Source organism: Pleurodeles waltl, chromosome 1_1 (genome assembly GCF_031143425.1).
Source record: "Pleurodeles waltl isolate 20211129_DDA chromosome 1_1, aPleWal1.hap1.20221129, whole genome shotgun sequence".
In the NCBI taxonomy this organism is placed as follows: domain Eukaryota; kingdom Metazoa; phylum Chordata; class Amphibia; order Caudata; family Salamandridae; genus Pleurodeles; species Pleurodeles waltl.
This window is the reverse complement of record NC_090436.1, coordinates 995,732,310-995,749,694: the sequence shown is the minus strand read 5'-3', so window position 1 is coordinate 995,749,694 and position 17,385 is coordinate 995,732,310. Positions and strand designations below refer to the sequence as shown.

The window sequence follows — 17,385 nt, the reverse complement described above, 5'->3', positions numbered from 1 at the left end:
CCTCCCTGTCCTGTGAATGGGACTATGTTATTTGAAACAATGCCAAGGAATCTGCAAACTGGTGGATGCCAATTTGCTGTTTGTGTTCTGCGTCTGTTTGTTCTGACCGCTTCAAAAGCAATTGATGTGGAGTGCAAGAGTGCACCTATATTGGCTCCATACATCATTTCCATAATGGAATGACATTTCCAGATGCAGTACTGCTCAAACATTTCCTTATACAGTATGACACCTCTGAAAGTATTCAATATGTGAAGAATCTACAGGTAGACTATGGTCAGTCTCTACGAGACTGTTACCGAAGGTAAGCAGCTTGTCCTTTCATGCCACATTAATACCTGTATCAAAAATATAATTTGTTTTATCTTTGCATTATATTGACCAGGAACTATAGGATAGCATTTTAATCAAATGATTTGCGTTATAGTTCTGTCTGCTAATGTAAGACACAGACTATTTTATGACTTGTACACTAAAATGCTAAATATAGATGAAAAATCTGTATTCTTGTGTCAGAATATTTATACAAAACACTGTCAATCTTCGGGACAGCAGCAGTTCTGAACATTTACGTTTTTTTAAATTATGGTTGCAATATAAGTTGTCTATTAAACAGAATAGATATAATGTGGAAATAAATAATATGGTAAAATTGATATTCTTCAGCTTTACGTTCCTTTTGTGTGTTTCTCTTGTTTTCTCCACATTTCCTGTTTTGGAGGAGGAGGATGGTTTCACAATCTCTGGCGTCCTGGATTGTACCTATCTTGGACAAAAGGGTTTTGCTGATAATTTAGTGAGATTCCTCCCATCCTTTAGTTGGGAATGGCACCTCAAATGCCATAGTCTGCTTGCAACCATTCTATATAAGGATTCTTTTAGACAATGTACATAAATTATTTCAACTATTGACCCACCCATTTAGGTGGTTCTTCTCTGCTAAACCAGCTATTATGGTGGCTTGTATATGTAAGAAAGAGGTCTTGCGTTTTGTAAAAGATTTTTCTGCACAAGAAGACATTTAAAATTGTTTTGGAGCTGCAGGAGTGACTGGTTGCACTTGCTCTCCCGGTACCTCAAAAAATGTAAAAAGTAGTAGAAACCCAACTGTAACGTTACATTTAGAATGACTTTTGCTCCCAAAAAACACCTACTTTTCTAGGTTCCAGTCTTTTTATCCACATAGTTTCCCTTTGTGTCTTCTTTTTGCTAAACGGTGGTGGTTCTTGTATTAGATGTTCTTGTATTAGATGTTGACTCCCTACTAAGCCTCTTCGCTGAGAAAGATGTTTCTTAAATTTGTGACATTTTATTGCATCTGTATACAAATAAAGCTTCCCATATATTCTTTAAACCGTTCCAAAGTTAATGTTTGTTCTCATAACTTCAGTGGAATACAGAGAGCACCCCCCCCCCGCAGGAACTGTAACAACTGCCTCTAAGGCTCAGACCTCCTGGCACTCAAGCTAGTGGAGATGCCCGCCCCCCCCAGCCAAAGCCACACTTTTGGCGGCAAGTTCAGCAGGAAACTTAGAAAAAACAAGGACACCTCTAAGGTGTCCAGAGCTGAAGTGACACCCCTCTTCTCCCCCTCCCCCTTGCAGAATCCTCCATCTTGGTTTGGAGGACAGGGACCAATAGGGTTAGAATGTGCCTCCCTCCCCAAAGGGAGTGAGCACAGGAAGAGTGTAGCCACACTCAGGGACAGTAGCCATTGGCTACTGCCCACTGACCCCTGTAATGCCCATAAATCTTATACTTAGTGGCCTCCCTGAACCCAGCTAACCAGATTCCTGGTGACCTGACAAAAAGAAGTAGGACTGCTTAGCTGAAACCCCCAGCAGAGAAAAAGGAAGACGACAACTGCTTTGGCCCCAGCCCTACCGGCCTTTCTCCTGCTTCAAAGAACCTGCAAAAGAACAGCGACGCATTCAGCGGGACAAGTGACCTCTGCTTAGCTCCAGAGGACTGCCCTGCACTCCAGAGGACCAAGAACTCCAGAGGACAGCGGCCCTGCCCAAAAAGAAACGACACCAAAAGACTCCAGGACCTCCTCGGAAAGCCGCAAATCCTGACCACTCTGCACCCGTGTCCAGGTGGCCCAACCGGCTAGAGAGGATCCCCAGGCGATTGCAAGCAAGTGCCCACCCTGGGTTGACCTCTCCACCCCTCCACAACTACGATTGCAGAGGGAATCCTGAGGATCCGCCTGACTGCCAGACTAAGCTATCTGATGCTAAAGGACCCACTGCAACTGCAGCCCCCAGGCCTTGGAGAAATAGACACCAGGTGCAGCCACGTTCAGCAGGCGGCCCTCCTCCCTGTCCAACAGGTGGTGTGCCTGAGACCCCATCCGGGCCTCGTCTGCAGCCTCCGAGTGACCCACGGGGGTCACCTCATAGACCCGCATTGGAAGCCTGACGTCCTGTTTGCACCCTGCACTCGGCCGCCCTTGTGCCGCTGAGGGTGTCTGTCTGGTGTCTACTTGTGGCCCCCTCCAGTTCTCCTTTAATCCTCACTGGGCTGCCCTCCGATTCGCATGGAATTACCTGCAGGCAGACCTGATTCCAAATACCCTCCGTCTCCCTAGGAACCCACGTTAAAATTGCTGATCTTTGACCACTGCATCCAGCTGGCCCTGTGCTGCTGGTGGTGGGTGTTTGGGGTTAACTTGAACCCCAACTGGTGGACTTCCTAAAACCCAGAGACTGAAACTGTAAGTGTTGTACTTACCTGCAAATCGAACTAAAAAAATTTCCCCCCAGGAACTGTCTGAAAATTGCAATGTTCATTTTTAAAATAGATTATTGTCCATAATTCAAAAACTGTATAACTTACTGATTTCAAAGTACTGTTGATACATGTGTGAAATACGAAACTATTAAAGTACTTATCTGCAACTTGAATCTTGTGGTTCTAAAAATAAATTAGGAAAATATATTTTTGCTGTATAAGTCATTGAGTGTGTGCTTCTTCTATTGTCTGTGTGTGTACAACAAATGCTTTGCACCACCCTCTGATAAGCCTAACTTCTCAACCACACTACCATAAAGAGAGCATTATGTACTTCAGCCTCAGTTAAGCCTCTGGGGAACCTCTAGACTCTGTGCACACTATATTTCATTTGATACTGTATATTCCGAGCCAGCTTTCTACATTGGTGGATCATTGGTGGGATCTACGACTTTGGATGGACTGAACTACTCAGCCAGTAGCTGATCAAACAACTAAATTCCAAAGTTGCCTTTAGAAAACACATTTTTGAATTTGGCATATTTTTCTAAATTTTAAAAAATCCTGCTAGGGCCTTGTTTAAGTCCCCTTAGCATCTCTTTTTTTAGATTTAAAGGTTTTTGTAAAGTTAAGATTTACTTACTAGAAGTAGTTTTTAGTTTGTAAAAAGTAATCCTAACATTTAGTAACAAAATGAGTAGCTCAGAGGACATGGTGATGGAACTCAACCTCACCCCTTACCTCCATCTTGGGATGAGAGAATAAAGGAATATCTGCAGCCTCAAGAAAATCAAAACCGGTTCCCACCCTACCAAGGTCAAACTCCAGGAGCTCTTGGCAGAGTATGCAAGGGACTTCCCTACTGAGGAATAAGACCTCCCCTCAGATGGGGAAGAAGTAAGGGATCAGGAGGATGAACTCCCTCCATCCTAACCTAAATGGGGAGACCCGGGTTCCAAGATCCCTGTCTTCAAAGAGAGTACTCATAGGACCAGGATCTTCCACAGGGGTGTCCAGCTCCTCTGTGAACATTGAGGGCAGCCTTAATGAAGATGACATCCTTTTAGCAAGTACGGCCAAAAGATTAGCCTTGGAGAAACAGCTCCTGGCTATAGAAAGGAAGAGAACAGAAATGGATTTAGCACCCATTAATGGTGGCAGGAACATAGGAACTAGGGACAGAGAGTATTCTGACACCCCGAAAATCCCCAAAGGGATTGTCCCCAAATAGGAGGATGGTGATGACATCACCAAATGATTCACAGCCTTTGAGAGGGCCTCTGGAACCAGAAGATTAAAAAAGTCTCATTGGGGAGCTCTCCTTTGGGAACTGTTTACTGGTAACTGTAGGGATAGACTCCTTACACTCACCGGCGCAGATGCTGAATCCTATTACCATATGAAAGCTACCCTGATTGAGGGCTTTTGATTCCCCACTAAGGAGTATAGAATTAGGTTCAGTGGGGCTCACAAAACCTCGAGCCAGTCTTGGGTTGATTTTATAGACTACTCAGTGAAAATACTGGATGGTTGGGTAACTGGAAATGAAGTGGATGACTATGATGGGCTTTATAACTTGTTTAGGAAAGAACTCATTTTAAGTAACTGCTTCAATGAAAAGTTGCATCAATATCTAGTAGATGTAGGTCTAATTTCTCACCAAGAATTGGGAAAGAAGGCAGACCACTGGGTCAAGACTAGGGTAACCAAGACTTCCACTGGGGGTGACCAAAAGAAAGGGGGTTACAAAGCCTCCCCAGGAGAAAGTGGGTGACACTCCTAGAAATAAAGAGAAAGATTCCTCAGTAGGCCCGAAAACCCTGTACAGGTGGGTGGGCCCCAAGACACATTCCAAAACAAAAGTGGGTACCAGGGTAAGAACTGGGATGCCACTAAGGCATGGTGCCACAACTGTGGTTGACAGGGCACCACATCAAGAACACTTATTGTCCCAAAAACAAACCCCCTAGGAAAACCCCAGAGATGACCAGTGTAGCCACTGGGGATGACTCCTCAGACGAGGAGGTCCTCATAGCCTTCAACAGGAAAATGGGTACAACAGGTGAATTGGAAATTCCAGAGGGTAGTAGACACTTCCATCACCTTCTGGTGAATGGAATCCCAGCCACTGCCCTGAGAGACACTTGTGCCAGTCACACTATTGTGCATGACAGGCTGGTGCTCCCAAACCAGTACATCCCAGGTGAGACTGCCAGAGTAAGGGTTAGCCCAGTAAAGGTCACCAACAGGCCTGTGGCTTTAGTGCCCCTAGAAGTGGGTCAGACTTTTAGCCAGAGAAGGGTGGTCGTCAGTAGAGACCGCCACCTTGATTGTCTCCTTGGTAATGACTACCCAGAGGTTAGTCAGGGGGCAAAAGAGGGGCTGGTTCAGTACCAGCCCTCTCCCAGGGGTTCTAGAAGTACTGCCCCTGCAGTGTCTAAAGGTAGGCCCCAGAAGAGAAAAAAGAGACCACAGTGCAGGAAAGGTGGACAACCTTTAGCCAATGTTCCAGTAAGCCAAGGAGATTCTGCTCCAGTAGGGGAGAACTCCAAAAGTGACACTGTCCAACCTGACCCACAAGAAGTCCTGACTAGTCAGGCATATGTTAATTATGAGCAGGTGGCTCCTCAGCTAACAGAAGAACGAGGGGAAGGAGGGTGTTTGGCACAAGATGTACCAACCCCCAACTCTACCACAGCAGACAGGCAAGCTGAACCCAAAGAAGCCTGTAACTTAGCCCCTTTGCCTGTTGGTGAAGCAACATTCAACCAACCACAACTCCAGGTCATTGTTACTGAATGCCTTCCTTTTCAATTGGGAGCCGATGTTGGCGACCTGTTGTCATTGTCTTGCGTTTGCATGCATTGTCATTTTCATTTAGTATTTCCTACATGGTTGATCCCGGCCAGGTAGCCTTCCTTCCTTTGATGCAGGGCCAGGCATGTATGTTCTAAGGTAAAATATCACAGTGCTAAACTATATTGAAAAGAGGGGAGCAAGCTGGGAAGAGGAAACTCAAGAAACACAGCTTTTCTCCTCCCATTCAACTCAAAAGTGTGATGTATTTTGTCCAAACAAGAACTGCATTCCATCCTGGAAGGACACTGAGAGGCGTGTTACTTGATCCTTTAGGGATGAATTGTCTGATGTAGCACAGGTGTGTGCTTCAAAATCTCTCTCCATCTACCACTGGAAATGCATTATATTTAAATACAAATTACAGTTAAGATGTCAAGTCAAGCCTGTAAAGAAGTCAGTTGTGAATGTTTCAGTAGAAACAAAATACAATGTTCTTATAACTGTTGGATATTATTTTGCAGCTGTTATAATAAAAGCAGTCTACAAGTCCAGTGAAGAGGACAAAAAGGAAGAGGAGGTGAAAAAGACTCTAGAGCAGCATGATAATATCATGTCACACTACAAGAACGTGATCAGAGAGCAGGTAAAACAGCTATTCTATGAGGAGTTAGCATGTGTGCAAGCGGATATTGCTACATCCTCACGTGATTTTATATTTGAGCTTAACACGAAAAGTGATGTTATCATATGAACTTCTTTGAATCCTTTTATAGTTTGACAAGAAACAATCCTTATCTGATAGTCTTCTATTTGCAGATTCCTTACCTTAAAATTTTCCCTCAGGCGTCAGACTGGATCCAGAGATTTTTTTTTTTTCCTAAGAGCAATACCCTTGCGTGTCAGTCGGTGGCGTCGGTCGACTCTGCGGGTGTTGTTGGTGTCGTAGTCGCTGTGATGATGTCGGGAATAGTACATAGATGCCGCTTCAGCGCAGCGAAGTCAGTTCTTTTCTTTCCGCGCTACATGTTGATCCGGAGAGAGCTACCCTGGTCTCTTTTTGAACGATTTCGACCCTTTTGTCAAGTTTTTTTGGTGCGTCGAGGATGTCCCGAAGATCAGTTTCAAACCGTGCGATGCTACATGATGTTGGTGACGGATCCGTATCGGGTCTGTTCGTGGTGCCTGGAGTGCGACCACGACCCAAAGTTGTGCTCCAAGTGCTGGGCCATGCACCCGAAGGCCTTGAGGGAGCAGTCTGTCAAGCTTATTGTGGCCCGGTGCTCAACTCTGCGTAGGTCCCAGTCTTGCTTGAGGGGAAGGTCTTGAGACTGCTAGCAGAGCCACCACCATTCTTCTTCCTTGAAGTATTTTGGCAACTTCACCCCGTCGCTCGGCTGATACGACATGGGAGGAGCGTTGACACTCAAGGCCTCCATCTTCGGAGCCTGCTTTTGAGTCTGCTCCGCACTTCCCTGAGTTTCTGGGAGCCAGAGTGACCCCTGTCCAATTGAAAATTTTATGAGGCCATGTGCCTCATTTTTGGGCATGCCGACCCTGATATGGCTCCTTTGGGCCCAAGCGGTTCGGTCGGGGGGCCTTCGGGTGCCGTGCCGGCAGCTTTGGCTCTGGCCACCGACGTCCCCCCGGTTCTGTTCTTGGATCCACACTAGGGCCTGTCATACCATTGAGACCTTCCCTGGCGCCGATTGTCGACGCTCCCGACTTCGGTGGTGCCAACCATCGACCTGATCTTCGTCCTTAACGACTCGAAGTAGAACCGGCGTCGGCCAATGCCACCTCTGTCTTCAATGCGGTCTATTCACCCCGGGTCGGATTCTGACACTTTTCCTTATAATTCGGGGGAGGATTTAAAGGGTCCTTGGTCCCTTATGAATACCAGGATGACCCTAATTTATACTTGGCACAGGAGTTGGGTGAGGCCTGTGGCCTGGACACTTCTCCAGAAGCTGGCATGCTGCCTCCTCCTACTGTGGCTACGGCAGAGGCAGCAACTTATTCTATGGTGGTCAGTAGGGCGGCTGAGGTCCTCGGCCTTGAGCTGCCTAATGTTCAGGTCAGGTCAAATCTCCTGACGGAGGTGCTTCAGTCAGGGTCTTCCACATCTGAGCCTCTTCTGCCATTCAGTGAAACCCTCACAGATGTCCTATTAGGTACTTGGTCCAGACCCAACACAGGGGCTCCTGTGAATTGGACTATCGCACGCTGCCATCGGCCCACCCAGAACGACCCTAAATTCCTGACCCCACGCCTGAGACCCTTGTCATCCAGGCATTCTCTTCCTTGGGTGCATTTCCTTCTGCACCCAGGATAGGAGTCAAAAAGGCTGGAAAATTGGGGATGAAGATGTTTGCTTCCTTCAGTCTCGAGCTGCGGTCTGTGAACATCGCATGCCTTTTGGGCCGTTATACGAAGTCTCTGTGGGATGCTGTCGCTCAAGTTGTGCTGCAGATACCAGAGGAGGCCCGTGCTATCGTCTCCCAAGCTGTCACCGATGGGAGATATGCGTCAAAGTTCACGATCAGATGTGGGCTGAACGCGGCTGATTCTCTTGGTAGATTGATTGCGACGGCCTTGAGGCGCCACGCCTGGTTGCGTACATCTGGTTTTTCAGGGGATGGCCAGCAGGCTCTTATGGACATGCCCTTTGATGGCTCCCATCTTTTTGGAGACAAGGCAGACTCTGCTTTGGAGAGGTTCAAGGACTCCTGGGCTACGGCTCGGTCCCTCGGCTTTTCCACTGCCCCTCGCCCCCAACAGTCCGCCTTTCACCCCTTTCGTGGCCACGGAAGGGGCTTCCTGTCTCGACCCTATCCCAGCCACCATGCCACCCATGCTGTTCAGCTGCTGCGTGGCCGGGGTTGCAGAACCCCACAGGGTGCTAGAAGTCTGCCCAGTCCACCCCTGCCCCTGCTGCAGCCTCCAAACCCTCCTAGTCTCTCCCCTCACTCCATTCCAGCTGGCAGGATTCGCCATCACCTGCCCCACTGGGGATCCATTACTACGGACAGGTGGGTTTTGCAGATCGTTCGAAGGGGCTACTCCTTCCCCTTCAAATCTGCTCCAGCAGCTTTGCCTCCATCAGTCAGCCATATTCCGGAGGATCGTTTGGCACTTCTCTGCCTGGAAGTTACGGCTCTCTTGGCCAAGAGAGCCATAGAGAAGTTCCCTGCACGAGAAGTAGGTCATGTTTGTTATTCCCGCTACTTTTTGTGCCCAAAATAAGGCAAGGGCTTACTTCCTATACTAGACCTTCTGGACCTCAGTCTCTTCTCAAGAAGGAGAAATTCAAAATGCTCACCCTGGCTCAGGCCCTGTCTGCCTTGGACCCTAGAGACTGGATGGTAGCGTTGGGCTCACAGGACACTTATTTCCACATTCCCATCCTGCCTGCCCACAGACTTTACCTTCTTGGTAGGTAACAAGCGCTTTCAATTTATCGTGCTCCCCTTCGGCCTTACCAGCGCCCCCTGAGTGTTCACGAAAGTGATGGCGGTGGTTGCAGCTCATCTGTGCAGGTTGGGGGTTTCGGTCTACCTCAATGACTGGCTGTTGAAGGCGGAGTCGCCCCAGAAAGCTGTTTCCCACCTTCAGACTACGGCGAACCTCTTGCATATGGTGGGGTTCACTATAAACGTGCCCAAGTCACACCTGACTCCCTCTCAGACTCTCCCTTTCATCAAAGCTGTTCTTGGACACAGTGCAGTTTTTGGCTTAGCCTCCCAAAAAGCGAATCCAAGATATTCAGGCTATGATTCCGATCTTTCACCCTCTGTCTTGGGTTTCGGTGAGACTGACTCTGAGGCTGCTGGGCCTCATGGCCTCCTGCATCCTGCTATTGACACATACCAGATGGCATATGCGTGCTCTGCAGGGGGACTTGAAGTTCCAGTGGGCACAGCATCAGGGCAATCTCTCCAACATGGTCCAATCTTGGAGGGGACTGCAAAAGAACTTCACCCTTGTTCTCCAATAGCGCCTATGCAGTTTGGCCCCTACTTTGACCTCTGCACCTGACCGGGCCTGTGTTGCTGGTGCTGGGTGTTTGGGGTTAACTCGAACCCCCAACAGTGGGCTGCCTATGCCCAGGAGACTGAACTTGTAAGTGCTTTACTTAACTGAGAAACTAACTATTACTTACCTCCCCCACGAACTGTTGATTTTTGCAGTGCCCACTTTTTAACATAGCGTATTGCCATTTTTGCCCAAACTGTGTAAACTACGGTTTTAATTCAAAGTTCCATACGTACCTGTGTGAAGTACCTTACAATTTATGTACTTTTCTGAATCTTGTGGTTCTGAAATAAATTTACAAAAAAAATATTTTTCTATATAAAAACCTATTGGCCTGCAGTTAAGTCTTTGAGTGTGTTCTCATTTATTGCCTGTGTGTGTACAACAAATGCTTAACACTATCCTCTGATAAGCCTACTGCTCGACCACACTACCACAAAATAGAGCATTAGTATTATCTAATTTTGCCACTATCAACCTCTAAGTGGAACCCTGGGACTCTGTGCACACTATCTCTCACTTTAAGATAGTATATACCGAGCCAGCTTCCTACAGTTGCAAATAGCCCGAAGGGGCCACTCCCTCCCCTTCAAGACTGTTCCTCCATCCATGCCACTGTCCTATGATTGGATGATGAAGGATTACTTGGTGCTTCTCCGCTAGAGGGTTACGGCTGTCTTGGCCAGGGGAGCCATCAAGAGGGTCTCTGTGCCAGAAGTAGGTAGTGGTTGTTATTCCAGCTACTTTCTGATGCTCAAAAAGGACACGGACCTCCATCTTGTTCTAGACCAACGGTTTCCCAGTCTCTTTCTCAGGAAGGAGATTTTCATAATACTCACTCTTGCTCAGGTTCTATCTGCCCTGGACTCAGGATATTGGACGGTAGCGTTGGACTTGCAGGTCGCCTATTTCTATATTCCCATCCTGCCTGCCCACAGACGTTACTTGCGGTTTACGGTAGGCCACAAGCATTTTCAGTTTACTATGCTCCCCTTTGGCTTTACCAGCGCCCCCCAGGTGTTCACTAAAGTGATGGCAGTGGTTGCAGCTCATCTGTGCAGGTCTGGGGGTTTTAGTTTTCCCCTACCTCGAAGACTGGCAATTGACGGCAGCCTCCCCCAAGACTATCGTCTCGCATATCTAGACTACTTCGGGCCTCCTGCATTTGCTGGAGTTCACTTTAAACATACCAAAGTTATACTCAACTCCTTCTCAGACACTCCTCTTCATCGGAGCTGTTCTGGACACAGTACAGTTTCGGGCTTATCTTCCAGAACGGCGAGTCCAGGATATTCAGGCTATGTTAAAGATGTTTCAGTCTGTATCCTGGATTTCGGTGAGAATGACTGAGGCTGCTGGGCCTCATGGCCTCCTGCATCCTGTTGGTGACGCATGCCAGATGGCATATGCAGGCTCTACGGTGGAACCTGAAATTCCAGTTGGCACAGCATCAGTGGAACCTCTTGGGGATGGTCCAGATCTCAGAGGAAACTGCACAAGTTCTGCAGTGGTGGCCTTTGAACCGTTATTGGGTCAGAGGCAGATCCCTCTCCCTTCCCCTACCAGATCTGACAGTAGTGACAGATGGATCACTCCTTGGATGGGGCTTCCACATGGGAGAGGTGGAGATCAGAGGTGTCTGGTCTTCGGCAGAGTCTGGGCGGCACATCATTTTTTGGGAGCTCAGGGCACTCAGACTGGCATTTTAAGCATTCCTGCCCTCTCTCAAAGGGAAAGTAGTGCAGATGTTTATGGACAGCACCACCGCCATGTGGTATTGCAACAAGCAGGGTGGAGTGGCGTTGTGGATTCTGTCAGGAGACTGCATTTCACTGGTGGTTCAACACCTGACAAGCTATCTGATCGCCAGAGCAGATGAACTCAGCTAATAATGCCTGGTTGATCATAGATGCCATCTCCATCCGAAGGTGGTGCAAGGCCTCTTTTAGCAGTAGGGAGAGTCTCTTCGTCACTGCAGAGATCACACATTGTCAGCAGTTTTGCACATTGGAATTTCCAACGTGACACTCGGTCAGTGATTCTTTTTATCTTGAGTGGAGCTTAGGCCTCTTCGCCTTTCTACCCATACCACTTCTACTCAGAGTTCTCAAGAAGATGAAGAAAAACCATGCCCTAGTGATCCTAGTGGCACCGGACTTGACATGATGAGTCTCATAACACGAGCTATTAAACATGGCCATCAATCCTCCAATCAGACTGTCCCTTCCGGAGCATCTTCTGTCGCAGCAGCAGGGGAGGGTTCTCCAGCCGAACCTGTCCAGTCTCTGCCTTCTTGCATGGAGATTCAGCAGCAGCAGTTGACAGCTTTTGACCTTCTGTGCAGTCAAGTCTGACACACCCTTTCCCTGTTTCCGACATTCTTTTGTTTATACTTTCTTTGGTTCAGCAGGGCTCTGTTTGGACACCCTCAACGGTTGTCTTCTTTCTGTGTTTTTCTGAGATTACCTGACTTACCCTCCTGAATCTCCTATTGTCAGTGGATTCCTTAAGAGTGTTGTTTCCTCCATCACCATTCATAATGCCCCAATGGAATTTGAATATGGTTCTTACTTTCTTAATGTGTGCTCCCTTTGAGCCACTCCATAACTGTCCTTTCGGGCTTCTAACATTAAAAACAGCCTTTCTTGTGGCCATTACATCTACCCGCAGGGTGAGTGAGCTGCAGGCATTGTCATCTAATCTATCAATCCTTCCTTCCCACCTATCCCTTCGCACCAGGGCCTCCTTTCTGCTAAAAGTGGTCATGCCTTTTCATGTAGGTCAATCTATCACCTTGCCTACTTTTTACGCACCCCCTCATCCTTTGAAGGAAGAGGAGAGACTCAACTGCCTGGATCCAAAAAGAACCTGTGTGTTCTACCTTGATCGTACCCAAGAGTTCCGGGTGGATGATCAAATCTTTGTTGGGTATTTGGGTGCGAAGAAAGGTCGGTCAGTGCAGAAGAGAGACATCTCTATATGGATTATTCTCTGCATTAAAATGTGTTACGCATTGGCTAAAAAGCAACCCCTGGAGGGTTTGCGCAGTTATTCTACCAGAGCCACAGCTGCAACCTCTGAATTTGCACATGGATGTCCAGTCCTTGACATGTGTAGGCAGCAGCTCGGGCATCACTGCACACATTCATCAAATACTACTGCCTGGACAGTCCGGTCCAGAGGGACGGATACTTTAGCCATTCGGTCCTGCGGGACTTCCTAATATGATCTTGGTTTGCAGATCCTCCTCCGGGGATGGTATTACTTGGGTATCTAATCTAAGGTAAGGAATCTGCAACTAGAAGTCTCTATCAGATGAACACGTTACTTACCTTCGGCAACGCCTTAACTGGTAGAGAGACATTCTAGGTTCAGATTCCTGACCGATTCACCCATCCTCCCCCTCTGCGAACTGATTTCTAGGGACAAGGACTTCCTTTTCAAGGCCCTTGTTCTGACACACCAGTGGTTAGTGTTCTTTATGACTTTGCACTTCAGACATGTAAGTTGTGAAAAGAAACTGATGTCAGTATGCTGTTGTGGCGCCTATATAGGTCTTGTGACATCATATCCGGGGCGCATGATGACAGACTGCAAGGGACAGCTGTCCATCATGGACTCCATTTTGTTTGCCTTTTCTACTTGGAGGTCCATCTGAGTGTTCCTCCTTTTGCAGCGTGCACTGCGAAGCCATTGAGGAGTGTGAAGTTAAGCTGTTTATGGCTGAGCCAAGGAAGACAGAGGTAGCAAGAAGCGTTTCAGAGACCCCTCCAGGTCACCATCTTCATCTGGAAGCAAAAGGAAGAAGCATAAAAACCAAGAAATGCAGCAGAGGTGATTCAACCTGTAGCGCTCCCACAGGACATTCATCCTCTGAGCAGTAGTTAGTCGACTTGCTCCCGATGGCTTCCTCTACGATCTGCCCCCTCATTTGACTCCACTGGACCTGGCCGCGTATTGGCCTCAAACTCCACTGGATCCTTTGGTGCCAAAATCGGTGCTTTCTAGCCCTGCACCCCCAGTTTCCTCAGAGTTTCCATTACCAGGATCGGACCCATGGGCTTTCTAAAACAACTTGCACTCCTTTTTTTACAAGACATCTATGCCAGGCGGCGTTTCTGTAGGCCATCAGCTCAATTTGGATAACAGATGTTTGACACCGACTGGTGCCATACCATTAATCTTGGTCTCGGCTCCACATTGATTCAACCTGGTACTCCTATACACAACACCGTTGATGGCGTTGCTACCACCAGTGGCACCTCCAGCTGTACTTCCACCCGCTACGCCGCTCTAGGGAATACCAAAATAGATTTCAATACATTTTCGGAAATGATTTGGAATGTCTGGTTCTCTACCCTGTTGGGGGCACAGGCAAGAATTTTTCGGGGAAGCTTTCAGGGTCTATCCTCTGCTAGTAGTTTGGCCATCTCCCTCCCTCCCCCCCCCCCCCCCCCCCGAACTAGCCATGATTTTCCCCTCTGGCTTCCCTACACCTGAAGTGGTCTCCCAGCATAAGATCATGCTGAAAGCCGCAGAGGTGTAGGACTCTTTACTTTCCAACCACAGACCCGAAAACAAATGTTCCTACAGAAGTCCTCTTGCCATCAACTCCAGTGCCGCAGTCCTTGCTCCTTTTTAATGAAGCAGTACTAGAACAATTCATGGCAGCATGGAAGAAACCATCTTAGGGCCTGTCAGTACCATTCTGCGCCAGGTGATCATTCATTCCTCTCTATTCATCCTTCGCCAGAAAATCTGGTCATACAAGCTTTTTGTTCTGGTCCATCAGAAAGAGCCTTTGCAACAAACCCTACTGACAGGGAATCCGAGCGGCTGCAGGCCTGGGGGACTGACAAGGAATCACTGGCTGAAGGCATGAGGGAAGAAAGCCTTTTCTGCAGGAAGCATGGCTTTATAATCTATCAATGTAAACTGTCTCTTGGCACATTTCAATCCTGCTTTTTGGGATGTGGCTCAGAAAATGGTCCTTCATTTACCGGAAGTGATGCAGTAGCATTTCCAAGAGGTGATACAAGGCTGTCAGATTGCCGTGCAGCATATCATAAAATCTGGGTGAGATACAGCCGACTTGGCAGACCGTGCCATGGGCACCTTGATAACCATCCGAAGACAAATCTGGCTGATGACCTTAAACTTTTCACTAGAAGTCTGGGTGAACCTAACGGACCATCCATTTGATGGGGGAGCTTGATTGGTGACAATGCTTATTCAGTATTGGAGTGTTTTTAAGACCATCAGTGCCACTACTCCCTTCCTAAGTCGACAGTCACCTCCTCTGTTGCAAGCCTATGTCAGTTTCCAGGTTTTTGAGGTTTCTAAATGAGTTTTTAGGTCTTGGGTCTAGACAGCGCACATGTGCTGTCCCGAACCGAGACATTTTGTATCTACATCTGGGCTTACAGCCCATCCATCTGCTTCTCATTTGTTGGCACCATTCTCACTCACTGTTTTTAGCTATCCCCATTTGTCAAAGGCATGCATAATCATGTCTCTTGCGGTGCTTAGCCCTCCTGGAGCTCACCGCCCACTTAATTTTTTGGCATACGTAGCAACCATTTTCATTAATTCCGGGACTACTTTTTTATTTTTTTGAAACGGATGACCGGTCCTCCACACGCTTAGAGTGCTGGTGCATTCAAAGCAGTCAAAGGGGCCTTTTCCCTTGCTTCCACAAGGGCATATTGCAACCTTGCTATGCTATTGCAACGTATATGTGCTATAAATGTGAAACACTCCCACTGTCGCATATGTACTGACGGGCCTTCTTTCACACATGTAATGCGTACAAACAATTCCAAAGGAGCCCTGCCCCATCACATGAAACAAGCGTTCTAAACGATAAGACGGTACACCGGCAACCTACAAAAAGTAAATCAAAAGATTATGCCTGGCTTGCTCTTCAGCACCATTTTGTCTAGATGTTTGGTGGCCTTCTTGAAACGTCAATACAATGGTGATAGAAAATCGCCCAGATAGCAGTTTCTGAACATGCATAAATTGTTTCAGGTTTTTATTTACTATACATCTAATACACAAATTTACTCCGTTTGCAATTTATATGCAACCCATCTGTTAATATTTTCTTTAAAAAAATGATTTTCTTCAGATTATTTTGGTAATAAATATATAAAAGGTAGTGATATTAAAAAAAAAAAGTTAAAATCGCCTTTCTTTGTGTTTTTCTTTCAGTGATTAATGCGAATAACTTTCAAAACGTCATCCTTTTAAAATCTTCTTGCCATAGGAAGTCTAGTTTTATTTGTCCTTCACTTTTGTCATTTACAAACAATGCTGATAAGACACACTTCAATGTGTTAGCCATGATGAATAGGGATATCTGTAGCTACAGTTATTCCGCCCTTTAAAAGAGAAATGACGTCACTTCCGGAGTAGGTGAAATCAGCTGGTTCCTTAGTGGCACTTGTTGTAAAATGTCGACAGGGAGGGATCATTCTTGAAACTTCACGACCGATGCAGACAGAAAAAAAAAAACAGGGACATTGATGCATCTAACAGTTGTAGACTCCAAGTGGGTACAGGTGTGTGCTGCTGACTGATGGAGGCACGTAAGGGGACTAAAGTAAAAACATAGCACCCTGGCAAGAATCTCATAATGTGGGCCAGACCGACAGGCTAGACAGCTCAGCTGGTTGGTTCGCAGTAATTCACCAATACAGTTTCTAGAAAGATAAGTCTTGCCTGTATTATAGACCGGTTGGAAGCAGAAGGGACTAAACAGCCAGTTGACAGAAAGGGTTCTTTGCCGGAAGTTCCCAATATGTGTAATGTGGAGGCACTGCATACACTGGTCACAATCAGTGGGATGGGGCTATTACAGGCACAGGGGAGGGTGTTGGCATACACCTTATGCAGCAGCTCAGCTGGTGTTATTTTACGATGTGATGTCATGCATGACATCATTAATTTTGCCAAAAAAATACAGGTATTGGTGTGTTACTTATTCTTTGTGCTCATTTTAAGCACTCAATAAATCAATTTTAGCGAGGCTGAGTTTCTTAAAAGCTGCATTTCTTTGACTTAAAAAAGTACCTTTGTTTTGTTCTTCATAAAACTGTCAGAAGGCAGTCTAGCTAGAGTGCCCAGATCAGTTTACAAGCAGGTCAGTGAGAGAAGCACATTGTAATGACAGATCAGAGATAAGAGAGCTGCAGAAGTGCTATGTTTGGGTCCTAATGTGAGGGGTGATAGAGTAATGTCCCAGAAAGGTGTTCAGTGCGTTAAAGTAACACCAAAAGCATAGTAGCCAACATATTGACACCAAAACGAGCGATATGCCACATAATTCCCCTCAATATAATTTTACTCATTGCCAAACAGTTCCACGCCACACAATTCAACTCTACACATTTCCGTTCCACAACAAACGATTCCACAACAAACCACATAATTCCACTCCACAACACACAATTCCACTACACACCACATACATCCAATGCATATTACAGAATTCCACATCATGCAACAAAATTTAGCACCAAACCACATAATTCCACTCCACTACATGCTATTCCACAACACACAGTACCACTACATGACACATAACACCACTCCACATAATTCCAGTACACTCAATACTGTATAATTTCTATCCACATTTTCCACGGCACACCATGCCACATAATTCCGCTACACATAACTCCACTCAACACCGCACAGTTGCACACCATGCAATTTCACAACAAACAATTCTAATCCAACCCACATATTTCCACTCCACACCACATACATCCACTCCACACCACATACATCCACTCCACACACTATAACACATGGCTA

General features: G+C 46.7%; 1 protein-coding gene across 2 annotated transcripts in view; it reads left to right on the top strand.

Moving 5' to 3' along the window:
* The window catches only part of USO1 (USO1 vesicle transport factor), a 565,160-nt gene that overhangs the window by 376,786 nt on the left and 170,989 nt on the right, over positions 1-17,385 (top strand). For both annotated transcript variants that reach the window (XM_069230285.1, XM_069230286.1), the window contains one exon: positions 6,054-6,175. In XM_069230285.1, the coding sequence (XP_069086386.1) occupies positions 6,054-6,175 (122 nt within the window). The remainder of the gene's footprint in view (positions 1-6,053; positions 6,176-17,385) is intronic.